Here is an 18,987-nt window from a genome sequence, read left to right as displayed (position 1 = left end):
AATTGTGAGTAGTTTGATTAAACACAAATCATAAATAAGAATTTAGGAGTATACATAATCTAAACACATATCAGCTGAAACAATGAAAAAAGATGTGGACACACAATCACTCTTTAACACCGGGCCTCAAGATTAGTGAGATTAATTACCGTGCAAGCTTATATTGTGCTTGAGTAGTGCATATTCATTTTACCAGACAAAGTTACATTTAAAGGATGACCACGAATCAATTCTGACACAATGTCAGTCTAATCCACAAAAACATGTGTGTAACACTGTGTGACATTTACACTGACTGAACTGTGGTGTTGGGACACCACTCACCAAATATAAAGTAATTCCAGATATTCAGTGTATCTATAATCTTTAAAATATAAACTTTTAATATCGGTAGAGATTGGTGACAGTGTAAAAGGAGTGGGCTACTTCGTTAGGCGTAGCGTTAACCCAGGTGGCCAATAAAATGCCATTACTGTCAGGTGAATTAAAGAGATTGGCTCACATAATCAAAACACCCACCTACGTCCCTGCCCACACCCACCAGCGTCACTATAAACATCCTCTGAGGAGCAACGCGCAATTTTTAATCTGAGTCGGCACGCTAGTTGAAACTGGGCGGCTCCGAGTTTACAGCTGTCTCTTCACATCTACGGGACTGTCCTGCTCTCAATTTTAAGCTATTTTAGGCTCTAATACTTGAACTTCTCTTTTAATTAGTTTTATTTTTGTGGAGTTTAAAAAAAGCATTTTTATCGCGACGCACCAAAATACAGAGAAATGGCAGACTGGAAGGCACAGATCAGTTACAACTACAACCCCTCGTACCACGCCTACGCGTACGGCCTCGTGTATCAACCCGGACCGGAGCAAAGCCACGGAAACTTGACCACCTGGGGCGAAGCTGGGGTGACTGATTTGAGCAACTACAACGCCGGAGTGACCCAGGCTTACTACGCCACCACCCAGAGGACCAGGGAAGAGTCGCCACCCCACAGTCCGGAGCAGCACGCCGTGAGCGGCCACGGTCACTACCAGGGCTCCGGGGTGGTCTACCTCGGTGACAGCCAGCAGGCGGGCCGTCTGGTGCTGGCCGGACCTCACCGGGCTGCTGTGTACGATGGACGGACGCAGGAGGCCAGGCGGGCCGGAAGCGATTCGACCAGTGACTCGGAGGCACACACCTCACCAAGTAAGTGTTTCTAGCTAACGTGTTGAGCTAAGCTAGCATTTTTCAAAGACGCTAATGTTGGCAGAGGAGGTCAGCGGACCTCCCTGGCGTTATTTGAACACTCAATATAGACCGTAACTGTTAAGCTTTGAGTCGGTGCTTACATTGCTCCATTGGCCGCCAAAGGCGACGATTTCTTCCGCCAGAGTTGACCATGGCGTCCAATCCAGTTCCATCTTGATTTGAAAACAGTTTACAAAATATCCCGCCACTGAGTATATCAGTGCCGGTGGAAAAGCAGTGGCGACATCTCGCGATAGAATGCGAGAATTGAAAAAATTTGTTTACATTATTTTTTGTTTTACTGTTGCACAAGATGTTCTCTTATACAGTTAAACAACAAACTTAATCTCTTAACTTAAGTATTGTCCTTGCAACATTTATGCCAATAAAGCATATTGACTTGAACTAAATCTGATGTTTTGTTAAATGCTCTGATCCACGTTGACCCTGTAGCTCACTCTGACCACCATTTGTCCCTCCCTTCTCTTAGATTCATGGAGTTCTGGCAGCAGCAGAGAAGGAAGTCTCCCCCAGACAGACCCGGCCACCTGGGTGAAGTCCAAGGAGCTTAACGACGAGGCAAGGGGCAGGAGCCCCGATCCCAGCGAGGTGGTCTCCGGCTCTCAAGTGGAGGAGCCGGGGACCTTCGCCGTCGGTGGGAACGAGGACACCAACAACACTACCTCTCTACAGGTACCGTCAACTGCCCCAAAGAAGCAATGTGCTGCTGTAAACACCCCGAAGGGAAAGGTGCGGGCAGCCTTCTCGGAGAGTCAGATGAATGCTCTTGTCCAGCGCTTCAGTGTTCAGAGGTACCTCACCCCGGCTGAAATGAAGAACCTGGCAGAACTGACGGGACTGACCTACAAACAGGTGAGGGATTTGAGATGGTTATTTGACCACAACCACAGCAACGTGTCTGTGCGCTTTCTGATCGGATCTCCTGTATCTCATTTGTAGGTCAAGACTTGGTTTCAGAACCGAAGGATGAAGCTAAGGAGGCACCAGAAAGAAACCAGCTGGGTGTCTGAGCGCTATAACAAAGGCAGCCCGCTACGTGGAACCATGTACCCAAACGTTCCCTCACACATGCCACCTGTAAGTAGCTCGTTGCTTGCTCAAATGGTAAAGGCAGATAAAATCAGACCGTTGTCCTGCTCAGGTTTCCTGTTAACTGATAACAAAGAAACAGCAGCTTGGACATAGAACAAGTCGTCCATAATGGAGGCCTAATCATAGTCAGATTGTGGCCTTAAAGGCGAGACGAAACACAACAAAATTAGCTACCTTTTGACTGAATTCAATACTAATTCGAGCCACTTCTTTCAGTATCAGGGAGAAGTCCGGCCCCAGCTCAAGGAGCATTACAACCAGCACATGGAGGCGGCCTTCAAGAAGACGACCCCCCAGAACATGGCCTTCTATCTGACTGCTATGGGCTCTGCTGCTGGATCTGCTGGCTACCCCTCCTGGTCCCCCGGCTCGTCCCAGGCCGCAATGCCCTCCAGGCCCCAGATGGCTGGCTGGTCCGTGCCCCCTGGTGGCAGCCACTATGAATACAACCCCAACGTATTCCACTCAGCCAGCGGCACATCGGCAAATGACGCCCGACAGGACACGAGCTTAGACTGCAAAGATGGGGAGCCCTTGAACACGGCCATGGTGAACAATTGCAGCCAGTAGTCCATGTGGAGCTGCTCAGCTTATAAGCTTTTCTGTAAAAGTTACCCAGCCGTTGTGTTTGTTAATCACGTTTCCTGACTGTTCGTAGTTGAGGTCATTTTTGCATGGCTGGGTGTACATAAGCCTTGTTCATACTCCTGTTCAAAAGTAGTTTCCCTTTTTGACTTTATACCTTTATTTTTATATGCAACTATTTAATGTATGTTCGTGTGTGTTCTTTGCGCTTCGTGATACAAGATGCAGCCAAGTTGGTTGCATTCATTGGATTATGTTGGGTGTTTTTTTTGGAACCCTTTTTAAGGCAAAGTACTGATACAGATCTGATGTGCACGCATACTTTTTCTATAAATACAGGTTCGCTTGGCAACCGTGTTTTTTGAGTGCATGGCATTAACATTTAGGTATTGCTATTTTTTTATTCATTAATAAGTGCTTGATGTAACTGCAGTTTTTGGAAAAATGTTTAATACGCAAGCATCAAAACTAATGAGGCAGTATGTCAACATTGGCAATAACACACCTGGAAGCTGGACTATAAATGAAACATTTTTGGTGAATGTAATACACATTTGGCTGTACAGGAAGTTTGGACCCTTATAAAAGAATGCAAGGAAAAATAAAATCACCCCAGAGTTGTTTGCTGGCAATATTGTATTAAAAGTATTTTATTGAAAAGACTATTTACATCAGAAACTCAGTCAATGGTGACAAGAGTACAATAACAATATTGCTACCATCAAAATGCTCTTTACTCTACAACGCATCATCCCTCTTACTCACTGCAGGGCCCTGTGGAGCTTCACAGGGCCAGTGCAAAACATGTTTTATATTCTGTTTGAATATTGTGAGCAGGGGGGAGTATAATGACAAGTAAATAACACTTTCACTGCTGCAGCAATAATCCAAACTACTGTATGAGTCAGCTGTCTCGGTGGGTAACTGGTGTAATGTGGGAAATAAAGGCTAGATCCTGCCAAGCCTCAATGTACCATGAAGTAGGACTTGGAGCAGTGGACGGCACACTCCATCATACAATGATTACATCCATTCACTGACATCTCATACATTTTACCCAGCCACTCTCTAATGAACTCCCTTTGTACCAAAATATCCCATTTAATCCTTAAATACAAGGTAAGTCCAACCAACGATCCTTTATTACAATGACAGCTCTAGTTCAATCCTGTCAAATAAAGGTAAAGGCCCATGTGTCTCCTCCCTCATTAGAGATGTGTGTGTTATGTATGACTGAAAGCAAAAGAGGATAATGAGGATGTGTGCTATGAGGAAGTGTTTGTTTATCTCTGCGTGTCTAGTCCATCTTGAGGCTCCGGTAGATGTAGCGAATGAACGCCAGCGAGGCCCAGAACGACACGCTGCCCAGCATCAGGGAGAAGACCATCGCCGTGAGCAGAGAGTAGCCGAAGAACTCGGTGCTCTGCACCAGGCCGCTCATAGACGACCGGTTCCGGTAGTAGAAGACGGAGTACACAAAGATGAAGAGGCCGGTGGAGCCGGTGCTCAGGACGCTCCGCCACCACCACCGGTGGTCCTCGCCCGACAACAGGAAGTAGGTGAGCGCGACCGAGATGCAGGCGCCCACTGAGAGGAGGATGGCGAAGACGCACAGCAGGATGCCGTACAGGGTGTAGTACTCTCTGCCCCAAACCGTGGCGAAGATGTAGTACAGCTCCACTGAGATGGCACTGAGGGAGGACATTGATAGGAAGGAGGAATGAGTGTGTAGAAAATGGCATTCAATAGGCTGTACTTACAACATTTACTTTTTCCCCCATCCGGTGGATGAATCCTAATAAAAGGAATTGTGGGCGCTTACTCATCAGTCAAGATGACACAACAGTGTAACAAACATTTACATGTATAGATTTCACTCATTATCCAAACCACTCTGGGCATAAATAATACAAAAGTTAAGTTACAGAACACAAATATAAATGATAATTTAATTCTTTGACAATTAAATTTCCTACATTTCAATTCTTCACATAAACATTTTAATATATAAATACTGAACAATTCATATTAACTGTTGAATAAAGATTTGGAGTGAAGCTCTTTTTTTAATCTTAATCTTATATTTAATCCATTCACTTCTCTGCTTTATGACTATGAAGAGGCGGGACTTAATGTCATTGAATTCCCCCTTTGATCGAAGCACCTCTTTTCCACACATGAAGACACCTCACCTGAATGGCAGGAAGCCGCCGATGGCCATGTGCACAGCCGTGTGTTTGTACCAGGGCTGTGTCGGGATCTGCCGGGCGATGTTGCGGGTGCGACAGGGTGCCTGGAAGCTGCCGGCTCGGTTCTTTCCCACAATGCCGCCGATGACGGTGAGCGGGAAGCCCACCAGCACCCAGGCACCCAGAATGAGGAGCACGGTGGTGGCCGGCAGAGCCTGAGTAGAGCCGCTCCACCAGTGGATCGAGTTCACAACACTCCACGTCAGGAACAGAGGAGCTGTGGGAATGAAGGACGGCCATTGTTCTAAATCATTCCAGATCATTCTTTGAGAAAACGTGCCTCAGAGTATTTGTTAGAAATGTTTTAAATGATGAAAACATAATGAGATACAGCTGTTTAATGACTAAATGAGACCACGTTTTATGTGCCAGGGGGCATATTCTCTTTTCAAACAACTTCCTGAACCTGGAAACAGTGCAACTGCAAAGTGTGACTGCATAATAGATAAATAAATACATTATTAACCAAGTAGAATATCATTGTCACATTGTACAGAACACTAATGAAGACTGACATAATACACTAGCGGTGCCCTTACCTATCCAGCTTGTTCCTTTAGAAAGGACACTATGAAAATCTATAAAAGCTTTAAAAGCTATTAGGCCTGTGTGAAATAAATCCAGTTTCTCTTCTAAATGTTAAAAGCAAAGGCAAAACCTCAATTGAGACAGGAGGAAATTAAGGAGAAACTAACCATGGATGCATGGATAGATATATAACCATCAAGCTATTGGCGGTGAGGAGATCGTCTGAATCCATTACAGGCAAATTCAGTGAAGTTGTTTCACACTTCAGTACAAGTTCTCTATGAACTTTCCCGCCCTGCCGCTCTTACACACACACACACACACACACACACACACACACAGACACACACAGTGTGCAGTGATCCCACAACCTTCGTATCGCACTCACCGGAGAAGAGCGACGAGGTGAGGATGATGTTCCACACCCAGCGCTGGCCGTTGATCTGCGTGTAGAAGCTACAGGACACGTAGCCGGACACACAGCTGGTCAGAGCGTACAGCACGATAGCTGTGGAGTTGATGGAGCCATGGCGATGCACATTGAACATCCCCAGCAATGCCATTAAGATGATTCCTATCGCAATCAGGAGACATTTGAGTGATTAGACTCCTGTAGTAGTACAAAAACTCAGAACTAGTCCGCTCAAGTTTCAAACAGGAACAATGGCAGTCGCTGACACCGTTTTGGATTTTAACAGCCCTGCATGTGTCCACGTTGAGCCGCTGTGTTTGGGTGTATTTGAGAATGCATGCTCACCTGTGGCAAGGGTAAGGAACTGAGCACCCACTCCCAGCACGGCACACAGCAGGCTTTTGTATGGGGGAAACCTGAAGACATCCGTGTGTATGATCTTCCAGCCATTATCTCCCTGATCCAGATCATCACAGCCGCCCTCTTCCTCCACGTTGTACCTGCAGGTGAAGGAAAAAAACGGGTTCACCAACGATGTCATCATGTAGGAGTCACCCCACAAGTTTCTGCTTAGTTCCAGGTGAAAGTGCATCTCTGGTCCATAAGGGCTGGGGTGAATCATCACAAGACACAGAGTGCACAAATAAAAGCTCAAACCATCTCAATGTTGTGTAACCTTGTACACTCTATTTCAGGAGCGCTACACATATGCAGGAACGAAGATGTCTGAGGGGAAGCCCGTCTTCTGTTTGCAAGTAAAGAACATCTAAACTACCCGGTACCCACACTCAGACTTATGTATAGTTTACAGCGTTATGCTGTAAAGATTGATTTTCTGTTGGTTGACTAATCTGCTATTGCATTGTAAACAAATAAAACCTCTGGTAACTATGTTCAAGATAGTTCAACAGGTTTTTAGGTTTTTGCTCCAAGATTATATTTAACACACAAAGTGATACTGGTTTGTTCTCCAGTATAAACTTTCATATTAAAGACAGTTTCCCATACATTGGCCCAGACATAACCTTGATTCATTTCCCTGACTGACCTGGCAAAGTCATTCTTCAGGACCCGCATGAGGATGATGATGACGAAGCCCAGCAGCAGCACCACCAGCACCAGCGAGTTAATAATGGAGAGCCAGTGGATCTCCAGCGTTTTGGGGAAGAACGAGTAGTCTCGGAGACGCTCGGCTCTCCGGCCGTGAGGCAGAGTGGACTCGAACCAGCGCACGCTGTAGGTGTGGGTGACCGTCAGGCTGCCTCCACCCACCCCGACTCCACCCACCGCTGCACCCGCCCCCTCCTCCAGGGGAACAGGTTTGACGTCTTTCACTGAAACATTGGCGAAGATCACAGAGTCGCCGTTGTACTCGATGTTGAAGTCGAGGTGGGTCCACAAACCCACCTGGTGGAGGGGAGAGAAGAAGGCGGGGACACAGACGCAGCGGGAACACAAGAGAGACAAAAGAGAAAAAGAAAGAGGGGAGGGGGGGGGGAGATAAGAAGAATAACACGGATTGGGGTTTCAGCTGAAACAGGAGCTTTGCATGAAGATAAAAGCTTAGACAGTCTTTCTATCTTCCTCTTTGTTTCCCTCATATAATCCAACATACGACACATATTACACAAAGTCCTCGGGAGCGCCAATAGGTTTACCTTGTGGCTGTGAGGCAGGAAGCCGCTCTCCTCTATGTATCCCACAAACCCCCAGATTGGAATGTCATCCAGGACAAATTCAAAGTAGAACAGCTCCTCGATGGCCTCACGAAGTTCGTCCACCTGACGCACACAGAACATATCCAGGATCACACCCCGTGTGTTCTTAAGGGCCACGGCCTTATTATTCTTAAACTACATCACAATAGACTGGCATACTCAAGAGAACCACTTTCTGAGGAAATGTTAAGCAATGATAACCATCAAAAGGTAGTTTCATAAAAGGGTCGTTGTCTTGCAACATCTACCACATTGTGATCAATTGACATACAGTAGTTTCAATTCAAGTTCAAGCTATTTAATGAATGGTAAAGAGTTTAAATCTACCATGTGCGCAGAGTATTGAAGCTTAACCATAGACATCTGATAGTACACAGTGTTAAGTTCAAACTATCCCGGCCTTGTGTAAATAAATACCTGTTTCTCTGAAAGTGTGAGCTTGCAAAGGGTCTTTTTCTCCACGTTCTCTTTGAATCGGATGTAATATATTGACTCTGCCATCCTGTCACCGTCCAACACTTCTCCCAGACTCAGGGACTTGTGGTGCACCTGAAGAAGAAGAAGCGTTACAATATGATCAACAGAGCCTTAAGAAGCAGCACAAAGCACGAGTTGGTCACAAGTAGAAGTTGAAGTACCATAACGGTGGGTAATAAGTTACTGCTGTTGTAAATTTGGGTCTCACTGCCACCAACCGCACTTTGACTAATTACTTTTCTTCAAGGCCATGAGTCATTTATTAATAAACCCTAAACAAAAGGGAAAATTTCTCAACAGCAAAACATGATATACTTTATATAACCTGGGTATATTATTTCAAGTGTCGAAAATTTGATTTAACACATTTCTATAGCAAATTAACACCAATTTCTCTTCCTGTAAAAGGTTCATTTTTTTCATTCTGTATTCATTGAAATGGGTTAATAGATTTTGTGACACTCCAACCTAGGCCTCTTCAATGAAGTCCCCCCAAAAAAGTCTCAAATAAAGTCCCTCCCAAAGGAAACGCATGCACACAGGAACCACCGCTATTCCAAAAAGTGATCTTATGACAACATCTACAGTGCGTTTCAGATAAAAGACTGTGTCATCCTTACATACGTGACTACATTTAGCATGACAAAATAATCTCCAGTTTCTTTGTGGACTTCAGAACAGTGAAACAGAACAAAAACACTGACCTTCTCGGGCCTGCAAACAGGCAGGGTGTAGTAGTGATATGTCTCCTGGGGGTTATGATAAGGGCCCACTTTGTTGACATAGAGAGTCACGTTGTCCCCCTGCTTGTAGCCCACTGCCCAGCCTGAGAACAAGCACAGGATCAAGACGCAGTGCAGGCCCATCGTCCTCTGGCAGCCACCTGGCAGGTGTCCTGTTCCGCACTGCATAACCTCTGCTGCAAAGATCGGACAGTTCGTGAGGGTCAGCAGGTGTGATTTAAACCAAGACGGTCTGTCCTGTGACTTAAAAGTATGCCTCTTGTATAAAGTCGTGCCAGTTAGATCCGATGAGTTATGTGAGTTATGCAACGTCACTCCCTCAACATTTTACCAAAGGCAGCGGAGAACTGAGACACTGTAACCGCCATGAGTTGCAATGTATTTCATCAGTTGGATCAGTCGAAGGGGGGGGATTTCAACAGAATTAAAGAATTAAATGAGCCCCGTCGGCTTTTATCCGTCTGTTATGAGTTTCTGAGACACAAACTGACATTTCCCAAAAATGTTATTTTGTTAATACTGCAAGGGTCTCCTTAGAATTCCTGAGTGGGATGTTGCTTTCAATTTGAATATGTATTGGAAACATATTGTGTCCACAGCATGCTAAACTCACATGCTAATATTCATTAGCAGCATATTTTGAAAGGGAAACGATGATGTTGCAGTAGAGTGTGATGCTACAGTGCTATTGGTCATTTTTATTTATTTTAGGAAAGTCCTGTATTAGCAGCAAGTAGGCCAACTTATTCAAAACTGATGACCTATCATTCTATGTATTTAAAGAATTAATTTAGCCTGTCCCCAACCTCACAAAGCACAGCCGGTCTCATCACTTCTGGGCTGTATAATTAGAGAATATAAGAGTTTGATCCAAAGTCAGAACTGATGTAGCATCTACTGGTGAAATTTCACAGCGATGCAACATGCACCGGATGTCTGTATGCTGCAGTTTTAATGCAATTACAATCCAGATGATAACCATTTCTGTTCTGTGTTGTGCATCCACATGCTGACTCACTGTTAACATGGAGGACAAAGTTAGACTGTTGTTCTTTCTGACCAGAGTTGGCACTGGCCTGGGTATGCTCTCTGTGGAGAATCAGCTGAAAAGGGGAAGTCTCAAGAAGCCTCCACTTGTCAATGATCTTCTGTTATGCCCCCTATACCTATGTTTCCCCCCCTAACCCTGTAAGTCTATAGACAGGATTTAACAAAAAACTATATCAGCTGGACCAGTGACAACAGCAGTAACAACTGATGACTTTAGCCAAACCAGCCGTGCTTTTATAAACTCTTTGTACTAACATCTAGTGAGTTAGCTAATAGCTAAATTGACTATTTCCTACTGCACTGCAACTCCTACGTGTCTGGCAGTATCCATGTAAATAGACGTGAAAGTACATGAAGGGCCTCACTGATTCATGAAAAACAAACAACTTATCTCCATCAACGCTGCTTATTTCCAAAGAGGCACGGTGCATTTTCGTGTTCAGGCCTGACTCACAAAGACAGAGAAAGACTACAGGCAAGAAGTTAGAAAAATCTGCGCTACCGGTATGGCTGCTCCTTCAGTTGAGATGCTGCAAAACCCGTCTGTCCACCGTATCCCTCGGACTCCAGGCCCCGACAGTCCCCTCTCCGCTCCGATGTGCGCCGATGCTGGAGCTCAATGTAAAGACTGAACGCCACAGCTAAACATCTGGAATCCTCGAATCCTCAATGCGACGCACCGACGTGTTATGCATTCATTGCAATCGTACCCGGGTACACCGAGTACTTTCATTGACACACGAGACAGCGCAGAAGAGAGGTCCGACTCCACGTCACCTTAAAAAATAAAAAATAAGGACGACTCCGTGGAGTTTTCCGGAGTGGGCGGAGAAACCAAAACACACCTCCGAAAACACACCTCCGATTACCGGTTATTACCGGTTATTCACAGCCCGTGAAATGTTCCTCTCACCCACCACTTGGAATTAACGTGGCTTATTTTACGCCTTAACCGAAATCTAACATTAAACCCGTTTGACCGCCTACATAAGCCACTCTATTATTTTGCTGTATTGACCGGATTTCCTTCAACCTCAATGAACCAATCGGAAGCCCTTCCAGCACTTCCTTGTTAGAACCCAGACCCGGTTAATCAAACCGGCACAATCGATGCGCAGTTGTGCGGCGTCTTTAACTATGCCATAATCGATAGATTGATAGGTGATGTCTGCTAATTGATTTCCCGCGAAAGAGACGCAATTCCTCGCGCCCGAGACGCTGGGACAAGTGTGCAAACCCGAGGTGTTAAACGCTTACTGGTGAGTTGAACACAGTTTAGCGGTATAAACCCTAATTCAGCATGTAAATGATAGCGACGGTACTACAACTGCCCGCTAATAGCATGTACATTATGAATAAATCAGACGTTAGTGTTTAGTGTTAGCCCCCCAACTGAAGCTCTGTGCAGCAAAGCTACTTGCCAGGACACGTTCTGTACAACAACCCAATTTCCTTTGAAGAAATTACCATTTAATTCGGACGTCTATCACTGTAAATCCACACTCTAATAACAATCTGACATGTTTAGCTGTTACCAGTAGCTAGTGTTTAATTCGGCATGCGTCCGACGAAGCAGCCCACATGTAAACAAAGTTACACTTTTAAAACCGACTCGTGTGATGCTGTCTCTCGTTGGGGGACTTCAAGTCTCATGTACCAGTTATTGGGGACTTCAAGTCTCATGTACCAGTTATTGGGGACTTCAAGTCTCATGTACCAGTTATTGGAGCCTCGACAAAAGTGTGCTTATCCTGATCGTACAACACATAATAGTTATTTCATTGTTTTTCAGACTTTGGTGATTTTCAGACCAACACGATGGGAATTCATGGACTTGCCAAGCTGATTGCGGACCAGGCCCCTGGTGCCATCAAAGAGCAAGACATCAAGAACTACTTTGGTAACTGTCACAGGGCCCTTCCTCTGCAAACTGATGATGATGATGATGAGGCCTGCAGATGTAATACACTGCTCAAAAAAAAAATAAAGGGAACACTTAAGCAACACATCCTAGATCTGAATGAATGAAATAGTCTTATTAAATACTTTGTTCTTTACATAGTTGAATGTGCTGACAACAAAATCACACAAAAACTATGAATGAAAATGAAATTTATTAACCCATGGAGGTCTGGATTTGGAGTCACACTCAAAATTGAAGTGGAAAAACACACTACAGGCTGATCCAACTTTGATGTAATGTCCTTAAAACAAGTCCAAATGAGGCTCAGTAGTGTGTGTGTGTGTGTGTGTGTGTGTGTGGCCTCCACATGCCTGTATGACCTCCCTGCAACGCCTGGGCATGCTCCTGATGAGGTGGCGGATGGTCTCCTGAGGGATCTCCTCCCAGACCTGGACTAAAGCATCTGCCAACTCCTGGACAGTCTGTGGTGCAACGTGGCGTTGGTGGATGGAGCGAGACATGATGTCCCAGATGTGCTCAATTGGATTCAGGTCTGGGGAACGGGCGGGCCAGTCCATAGCAGCAATGCCTTCGTCTTGCAGGAACTGCTGACACACTCCAGCCACATGAGGTCTAGCATTGTCTTGCATTAGGAGGAACCCAGGGCCAACCGCACCGGCATATGGTCTCACAAGGGGTCTGAGGATCTCATCTCGGTCAGGCTACCTCTGGCGAGCACATGGAGGGCTGTGCGGCCCTCTAAAGAAATGCCACACCACACCATTACTGACCCACCCCCAAACCGGTCATGCTGGAGGATGTTGCAGGCAGCAGAACGTTCTCCACGGCGTCTCCAGACTCTGTCACGTCTGTCACATGTGCTCAGTGGAACCTGCTTTCATCTGTGAAGAGCACAGGGCGCCAGTGGCGAAGTTGCCAATCTTGGTGTTCTCTGGCAAATGCCAAACGTCCTGCCCGGTGTTGGGCTGTAAGCACAACCCCCACCTGTGGACGTCGGGCCCTCATACCACCCTCATGGAGTCTGTTTCTGACCGTTTGAGCAGACATATGCACATTTGTGGCCTGCTGGAGGTCATTTTGCAGGGCTCTGGCAGTGCTCCTTCTGTTCCTCCTTGCACAAAGGTGGAGGTAGCGGTCCTGCTGCTGGGTTGCTGCCCTCCTACGGCCTCCTCCACGTCTCTTGATGTACTGGCCTGTCTCCTGGTAGCGCCTCCATGCTCTGGACACTACGCTGACAGACACCGCAAACCTTCTTGCCACAGCTCGCATTGATGTGCCATCCTGGTTGAGCTGCACAACCTGAGCCACTTGTGTGGGTTGTAGACTCCGTCTCATGCTACCACTAGAGTGAAAGCACCGCCAGCATTCAAAAGTGACCAAAACTTCAGCCAGAAAGCATAGGAACGGAGAAGTGGTCTGTGGTCACCACCTGCAGAACCACTCCTTTATTGGGGGTGTCTGTCTTGCTAATTGCCTATAATTTCCACCTGTTGTCTATTCCATTTGCACAACAGCATGTGAAATTGATTGTCAGTGTTGCTTCCTAAGTGGGCAGTTTGATTTCACAGAAGTGTGATTGACTTGGAGTTACATTGTGTTGTTTAAGTGTTCCCTTTATTTTTTTGAGCAGTGTATTATTGAGATCAGATGAAAGGTTAATTATCTCATTTGGGAACATTGGATCAATTCTGTATCCTATGATATTGAAATACAACAAAGATGAAGGATGGAAATAGATTATAATCACTTAAAGAAATGACATGTCAGCCATGTCACATTGGAGGTTTGGGTAATTCAATAAAGATGAATTGAGCCCGGAACTAAATTAATCAATAATTACCCAGCCATTTCTTTTCATAGTGGTGTACAGATAGTTTTACAGATATCTAGTTCAGTCTGCCATCTGATTCTTTATGAAAAAGGTAACATGTAAAGCTCCAGTTGTGTCATCTGAATAATTGTGTGCAGTGAGTTCCAGTCAGGCCACACTGCGCATCTTTTACTTAATGCAGGTCATGCTGAACTTATGGGTGAATTAATGAATCTTATATACTTTCTTTACTTTATAATATACTTAATGCCATTGTTCTGATAACCACTGCTGTTTCAAACATGTCAGATAATTAGCTATCTGCTTTTCTGAAATTTTGCAGGCCGTAAAATTGCTATAGATGCCTCCATGTGTATCTACCAGTTCCTGATTGCAGTGCGACAGGACGGTAACGTCCTGCAGAATGAGGATGGCGAGACGACAAGGTGAGCCCCCCCCACAACACAACACAGGCACTTTACCCTGTGAAGTCATAGTAGGAGACACATAAGAGATACGGGAGCTCTTGGATTGCTCCAAGATCAGGTAGCTCAAGTCTCGGGCAGAAGGCTGGAATATTTTTCTCACCTGTTTGCTCTTTTCCCTCAGCCACCTGATGGGAATGTTCTACCGGACGATCCGCATGCTGGAATATGGCATCAAACCCGTGTACGTCTTTGACGGCAAGCCCCCACAGCTCAAGTCAGCAGAGGTGAGTGTGGGCTCTGACCTCGCTGTGATCTTGTTCCCCTGTATATAAAACAATGTAGTCAGAACTGTTACATGATGATTTTTGAGTTTCTTAAAGTGGCATTGAGTGTTACTCTCTGTCATTTGTTATTGACATAATGACCTTTTGTAAGCTACATCATCTGTCTCTTGTTTTGTCTTCCTCTCACTCCGTCTTTGCTCTGCTTGTCTCCCCCCCCAGCTGGAGAAGAGAGGGGAGAGGAGGGCAGAAGCCGAGAAGATGCTTGCTCAAGCTCAGGAACTGGGTACCGTTGATGCTTTTTAACACTTGAGTTCAGAATACTCCTTGTTGGAGCCGGTCTGGCTTTACGGTGCTGTGTTTTCATGTCGGCCCTGACCCTGTAAACCAATGAGATCAGTCTAGATATGTATTATACGATGAGCTGTAATTACATCGTAGAGATTGTGAAAAAAAACGTTTTACTTTTGTTAAAATGTCTGCAAAACTGGTTTGTCTCAACCCAGGGGAACAAGAGAATATTGACAAATTCTCCAAGCGTCTGGTAAAAGTCACCAGACAGCACAACGATGAGTGCAAGAAGCTGCTGACCCTGATGGGAGTTCCCTACATTGAGGTTAGATCATCTCGTACTTCGCTACTCTTGCTTACTTTAAGGATATTTCCACATTTTTATTGACGTTGATTTTGCTAACTAGTTTCGAGGACTTTTTCCCCCACGGGGATGCTTTTTTCTGCACTCTTTCTTACGTTTTCATCATCATTTGTACAGCTGCGTGTTTATTGTCAGAATAGGCTTTAAATACCCAAAGTGTATTTCAACTGCCTTCCCCCGTGTCACAGAAATAATTAGCAACAGGAGAGGTCTGGGTGAATAATTCTTTGAAAATGTAATTTGATGTGTTTTGTATTGAAGGCTCCATGTGAGGCGGAGGCCAGCTGTGCCGCTCTGGTTAAAGCCGGGAAGGTGTTCGCCACAGCAACAGAGGACATGGATGGACTGACCTTTGGGACAAATGTCCTGCTCAGACACCTCACCGCCAGCGAAGCAAAGTAATGCAGTTACTCCATCGTCCCTTTGCACTGCTGGGCTCTGTAGCAGAGACGTTCTGAGAATAGAGATGGCTGGATGTTATGGTTTGATGTCTATTGATGTAACCTGTGAATTAATCCTATTTCTATACTTGATGATGATAAAATTCAATCTGCAATTTAACAATCCATAATTGTCTTACAAGTACTACAGCCATAAAACTAGTAGTAGTACTTCTCTCTACATTTTCTCCTGTCTTATTAAAGGACAAAATTAACTCATATGGAACAGCTTTTGAAGATGGCGTTATTGTTTGTTTCACCGTGAGTCATTAGTAATCTCACCGTCAAGATATTTATTTGTTTTAGGAAACTTCCCATCCAAGAGTTCCACTTCAGTCGCATCCTGCAGGACATCGGCCTGACCAATGAACAGGTAAAGTTTTTTTCTGACTTTGAGAAAGATGCTGCAGATGATGTAATGATAGCATCACTTTTAATCTTGGGTGAAATTCAAGCGCCACATTGTCTGCTTTTATCATGCCGATTGTGCACACTGTCATGAAACTGCAAATTGTTCACAGAAACACTCTGCTGGTAATTAGAACTGTAAGAGCTGTGGGAAATGTACAGCAGGGACATTTCTGTCTTCCTTGCATTAACTACTCCAATCTTTCCGCGGTCCATCCCAGTTCATAGACCTGTGTATTCTGCTGGGCTGCGACTACTGTGGCACCATCAAGGGAATTGGCCCCAAGAGAGCCATCGACCTGATCAAACAACATGGCAGCATTGAGGAGATCCTAGAAAACATTGACTCCAAAGTAAGTTGATGTGTGCTGCGATCCAGACGTTGGGGCAGCTAAACAATGGGGGGGGGGAGTTTGGTTCTGATTCTTTGTGTCGTGTGTGCCTTCATGCAGAAGCACCCTGCTCCAGAGGACTGGCTCTACAAAGAGGCCAGGGGTTTGTTTCTGAATTCAGAAGTGGTGGATTGCTCCACAGTGGAGTTGAAGTGGAGCGAGCCGGATGAGGACGCTCTGATCCAGTTCATGTGCAACGAGAAACAGTTCAGGTGAAACCACCAGCAGACTCATCTCAGAACTGTCCCCCAGTGCTGGATTCATCTTCCCTGCTTGCTTTTTGAGTTTTCCTGCATTGATGATCCTCGGTTGTTGAAATATGGCCAGACAAACTGGTTAGACAACATCCGACCACTAGGCTGCACTGCTGGCCACATAGAGGCTGTGTTTATGGTTCTAGCATCACTTGAGCGCACAGCCTCTCTATATAGTATGAGGTTTATAGTCCATAATAAAGTGTATTCATGACGGACTCTTTACAGTGAACCCTGATGGTTGTTTTGTTACTGACTTCGTCTGAATGCTGCTTTTAGATGCTCGTTTTTATTGCTGAGAAAAGACATGATGGGAAGTTCAGCTGGAAATAACATTGTACATAGGATGACATGTCATTTTGTTTGCATGAATTGATTTATTTGCGTATGTGTACGCAGTGAGGACAGGATGCGCAACGGCTGTAAGAAGATTTTGAAGAGCCGACAGGGCAGCACACAGGGACGACTGGACTCTTTCTTCTCTATCACTGGATCTCTGTCCTCCAAACGCAAGGTACATTTAGAACGACTACAGTGCAGCTGTGTGTTTCCAAAATGATGAGATGATAAGACTTGATCTATAATCAGAGCTGTTCAGCTCGCTGCTTTATTTTGATGCCTGCGAATGTTGTCAAATGTTCCTTTTCTTACACCAAGTTGACATTGTACATCTTCTGAATGTTGGACTCATCCGTTCCATTTCTTTGGCCTTACTTTTAGGAACCTGAGCTCAAAGGATCAGCAAAAAAGAAGCAGAAGACAGGAGCCACGCCAGGCAAATTTAAGAAGGGGAAATAGATGCTACCTTGTTTGTTTTGGGGAAGTAACTATTAGACATGAGGAACACCTATTGAATATAGAAATGAACATAGAGCTCCAGGTGAGGAAGCTGCAACACAATGAGAGGTTGTGTGGTGATTAGATCAGCTGATCAACTGTGTTTATACAAGACCAAAAAAAACAGTTTGTGTGTTTTATTAAAGTGTGTGTTCTGTTATTGAAGAAAAATAATGAAGTTTTTTTTTTTTTTGTAACGCAAAGTGTTATTAGCATTTTTTTATGATTATTATTGTTATTATTCTGCCTGGCACGGCAATTTTTTGTGTCTGTTCTTCCAGGCCGCAGCCAGTACTCCTGTACGAAACACACACACACAGAATCAACTGAACTGGTCCACAGCCGCACGCAGAATGAAGACAAACACCACTATGTGTATAAGCAACAGCATCATTTAAATAGGATGGACCATAAAGAAGAATTAAATAATGTATAAAAGGGAAATAAGAGCGTGTCTTTATGTAAGCCTTGACTCCTATGTTTCCATGAGCTTCATATGGTTCAAATATTTCTAAGTCTCAACACAGACAACTGAAAATAAGTCGTATTTATAACGTTCCCCTACAGAGAATATGGTTTAATATGTGGGCTGTTCATACAGTGCAAACAGTCTGTACTGAAATGACAAATCAAGAGTTATTGATATATATATATAAATCCACATGAGTAGGAATCCAGTTAATAGTGCATTATTAATGATCCTCAGGAGGACATCACATTCACTGCAGCACAACTAAAATGCAATGTACATGCTATTCATCGAGGCAGATACTTGTTTGTGAACTTTCCCACATGTTTAGTTGGTGTTGACACTCTGAATGTGATGAGAAACCTTTGTTTTAGCTGTGTGGCTTATCAACCAGACTAATAACGGGAAGTGGTGGAGGGTGAGGCATGTGCAACGCCCTCAATAAATGATTGTTTTTTACTAAAAAAAGATGTTCACTAAAACAGATGTGTGTTGTATCTGGAAATAAAAATGTTGCTTTCTAACCAAGTTAAAGTTTAAGTTATTCTGTTGTGTCTAAGGGCCATTTTAAGAGTTTTTAAACATATTTAGATGATTATCTGGATAATATTGTGAATCGCTGTTATTTTGGCCATGATAATCACCATATGAAATTTTCATATCGTCCCATGCCAAATCTATACCTAATATAAATTAATTAAAATTTCTGAATAGGATCAGATGACTTGGAGTGCTGCATAGTCACTTTTATTGTTAATGTGAAGAAGTCACACTCACATAATGCGGCTGCTCTTAAGTAACAAATGTTTTCTGAATATTTTGACAGAAACTCAATCAAAGTCATCTGAGAATTGATAGGCCTGACAACATGATGTTGACGGTCTTATTTTTTTGTTTGAGTGTTTTCTTTGGGACACAATTAATTTACAAACCAAAATTAATTTGGAACTGGAAAGTAAGGATGAATAAGAGATGAACATTTT

The 18,987-nt window shown here is 44.4% G+C and overlaps 3 protein-coding genes across 6 annotated transcripts; 2 read left to right on the top strand and 1 right to left on the bottom strand.

Annotated features, from left to right (window-relative positions):
• The first annotated feature begins 605 nt into the window (after positions 1-605).
• On the top strand, positions 606-3,551 carry nanog (nanog homeobox). 2 transcript variants are annotated; one of them, XM_031850162.1, is made up of 4 exons: positions 606-1,189; positions 1,722-2,104; positions 2,192-2,329; positions 2,567-3,551. In XM_031850162.1, exons 1-4 carry the CDS (start codon positions 778-780, stop codon positions 2,912-2,914), a joined length of 1,281 nt encoding a protein of 426 aa, XP_031706022.1. In that variant the 5' UTR covers positions 606-777; the 3' UTR covers positions 2,915-3,551. The 2 variants fall into 2 exon arrangements, with proteins under 2 accessions (XP_031706022.1, XP_031706020.1); XM_031850160.1 differs by having other exon boundaries at positions 2,561-3,551.
• Positions 3,551-11,111, bottom strand: tm9sf1 (transmembrane 9 superfamily member 1). 2 transcript variants are annotated; one of them, XM_031850158.1, is made up of 9 exons: positions 10,609-11,111; positions 9,018-9,232; positions 8,254-8,385; positions 7,777-7,899; positions 7,167-7,525; positions 6,464-6,618; positions 6,095-6,280; positions 5,122-5,395; positions 3,551-4,620 (listed from the first exon to the last, which is right to left on the bottom strand). In XM_031850158.1, the coding sequence occupies exons 2-9, from the start codon at positions 9,222-9,224 to the stop codon at positions 4,227-4,229; spliced, it is 1,830 nt and encodes a 609-aa protein (XP_031706018.1). In that variant the 5' UTR covers positions 9,225-9,232; positions 10,609-11,111; the 3' UTR covers positions 3,551-4,226. The 2 variants fall into 2 exon arrangements, with proteins under 2 accessions (XP_031706018.1, XP_031706019.1); XM_031850159.1 differs by having other exon boundaries at positions 9,018-9,229.
• A 114-nt stretch (positions 11,112-11,225) lies between these two features.
• Positions 11,226-18,514, top strand: fen1 (flap structure-specific endonuclease 1). 2 transcript variants are annotated; one of them, XR_004212841.1, is made up of 13 exons: positions 11,226-11,365; positions 11,899-12,006; positions 14,184-14,286; positions 14,450-14,552; positions 14,772-14,835; positions 15,056-15,165; positions 15,466-15,602; positions 15,951-16,017; positions 16,274-16,405; positions 16,505-16,656; positions 17,098-17,212; positions 17,419-17,578; positions 17,817-18,514. XR_004212841.1 is itself a non-coding variant. In XM_031850163.1 (12 exons), the coding sequence occupies exons 2-12, from the start codon at positions 11,925-11,927 to the stop codon at positions 17,494-17,496; spliced, it is 1,143 nt and encodes a 380-aa protein (XP_031706023.1). In that variant the 5' UTR covers positions 11,226-11,365; positions 11,899-11,924; the 3' UTR covers positions 17,497-17,717. The 2 variants fall into 2 exon arrangements, 1 of the variants encoding a protein (XP_031706023.1); XM_031850163.1 differs by lacking the exon at positions 17,817-18,514 and having other exon boundaries at positions 17,419-17,717.
• The last annotated feature ends 473 nt before the right edge of the window (positions 18,515-18,987 follow it).

Source organism: Anarrhichthys ocellatus, unplaced genomic scaffold (genome assembly GCF_004355925.1).
Source record: "Anarrhichthys ocellatus isolate YVR2014 unplaced genomic scaffold, GSC_Weel_1.0 scaffold10, whole genome shotgun sequence".
Taxonomy (NCBI): domain Eukaryota; kingdom Metazoa; phylum Chordata; class Actinopteri; order Perciformes; family Anarhichadidae; genus Anarrhichthys; species Anarrhichthys ocellatus.
This window is presented reverse-complemented; position numbering and strand designations above follow the sequence as displayed.

What these genes read in the sequence shown, in the direction of transcription:
- nanog (XM_031850160.1), top strand. Translation starts at nt 778, where the DNA reads ATGGCAGACTGGAAGGCACAGATCAGTTACAACTACAACCCCTCGTAC. An exon ending in GGAGGCACACACCTCACCAA is followed by an intron (nt 1,190 to 1,721) that starts GTAAGTGTTTCT and finishes CCCTTCTCTTAG; the next exon opens with ATTCATGGAGTTCTGGCAGC. An exon ending in CGGGACTGACCTACAAACAG is followed by an intron (nt 2,105 to 2,191) that starts GTGAGGGATTTG and finishes TCTCATTTGTAG; the next exon opens with GTCAAGACTTGGTTTCAGAA.
- tm9sf1 (XM_031850158.1), bottom strand. Translation starts at nt 9,224, where the DNA reads ATGCAGTGCGGAACAGGACACCTGCCAGGTGGCTGCCAGAGGACGATG. An exon ending in TCACACTTTCAGAGAAACAG is followed by an intron (nt 7,900 to 8,253) that starts GTATTTATTTAC and finishes TGTGTGCGTCAG; the next exon opens with GTGGACGAACTTCGTGAGGC. An exon ending in TCCTGCCTCACAGCCACAAG is followed by an intron (nt 7,526 to 7,776) that starts GTAAACCTATTG and finishes CCCCTCCACCAG; the next exon opens with GTGGGTTTGTGGACCCACCT.
- fen1 (XM_031850163.1), top strand. Translation starts at nt 11,925, where the DNA reads ATGGGAATTCATGGACTTGCCAAGCTGATTGCGGACCAGGCCCCTGGT. An exon ending in TGGGAGTTCCCTACATTGAG is followed by an intron (nt 15,166 to 15,465) that starts GTTAGATCATCT and finishes TTTGTATTGAAG; the next exon opens with GCTCCATGTGAGGCGGAGGC. An exon ending in TGCAACGAGAAACAGTTCAG is followed by an intron (nt 16,657 to 17,097) that starts GTGAAACCACCA and finishes ATGTGTACGCAG; the next exon opens with TGAGGACAGGATGCGCAACG.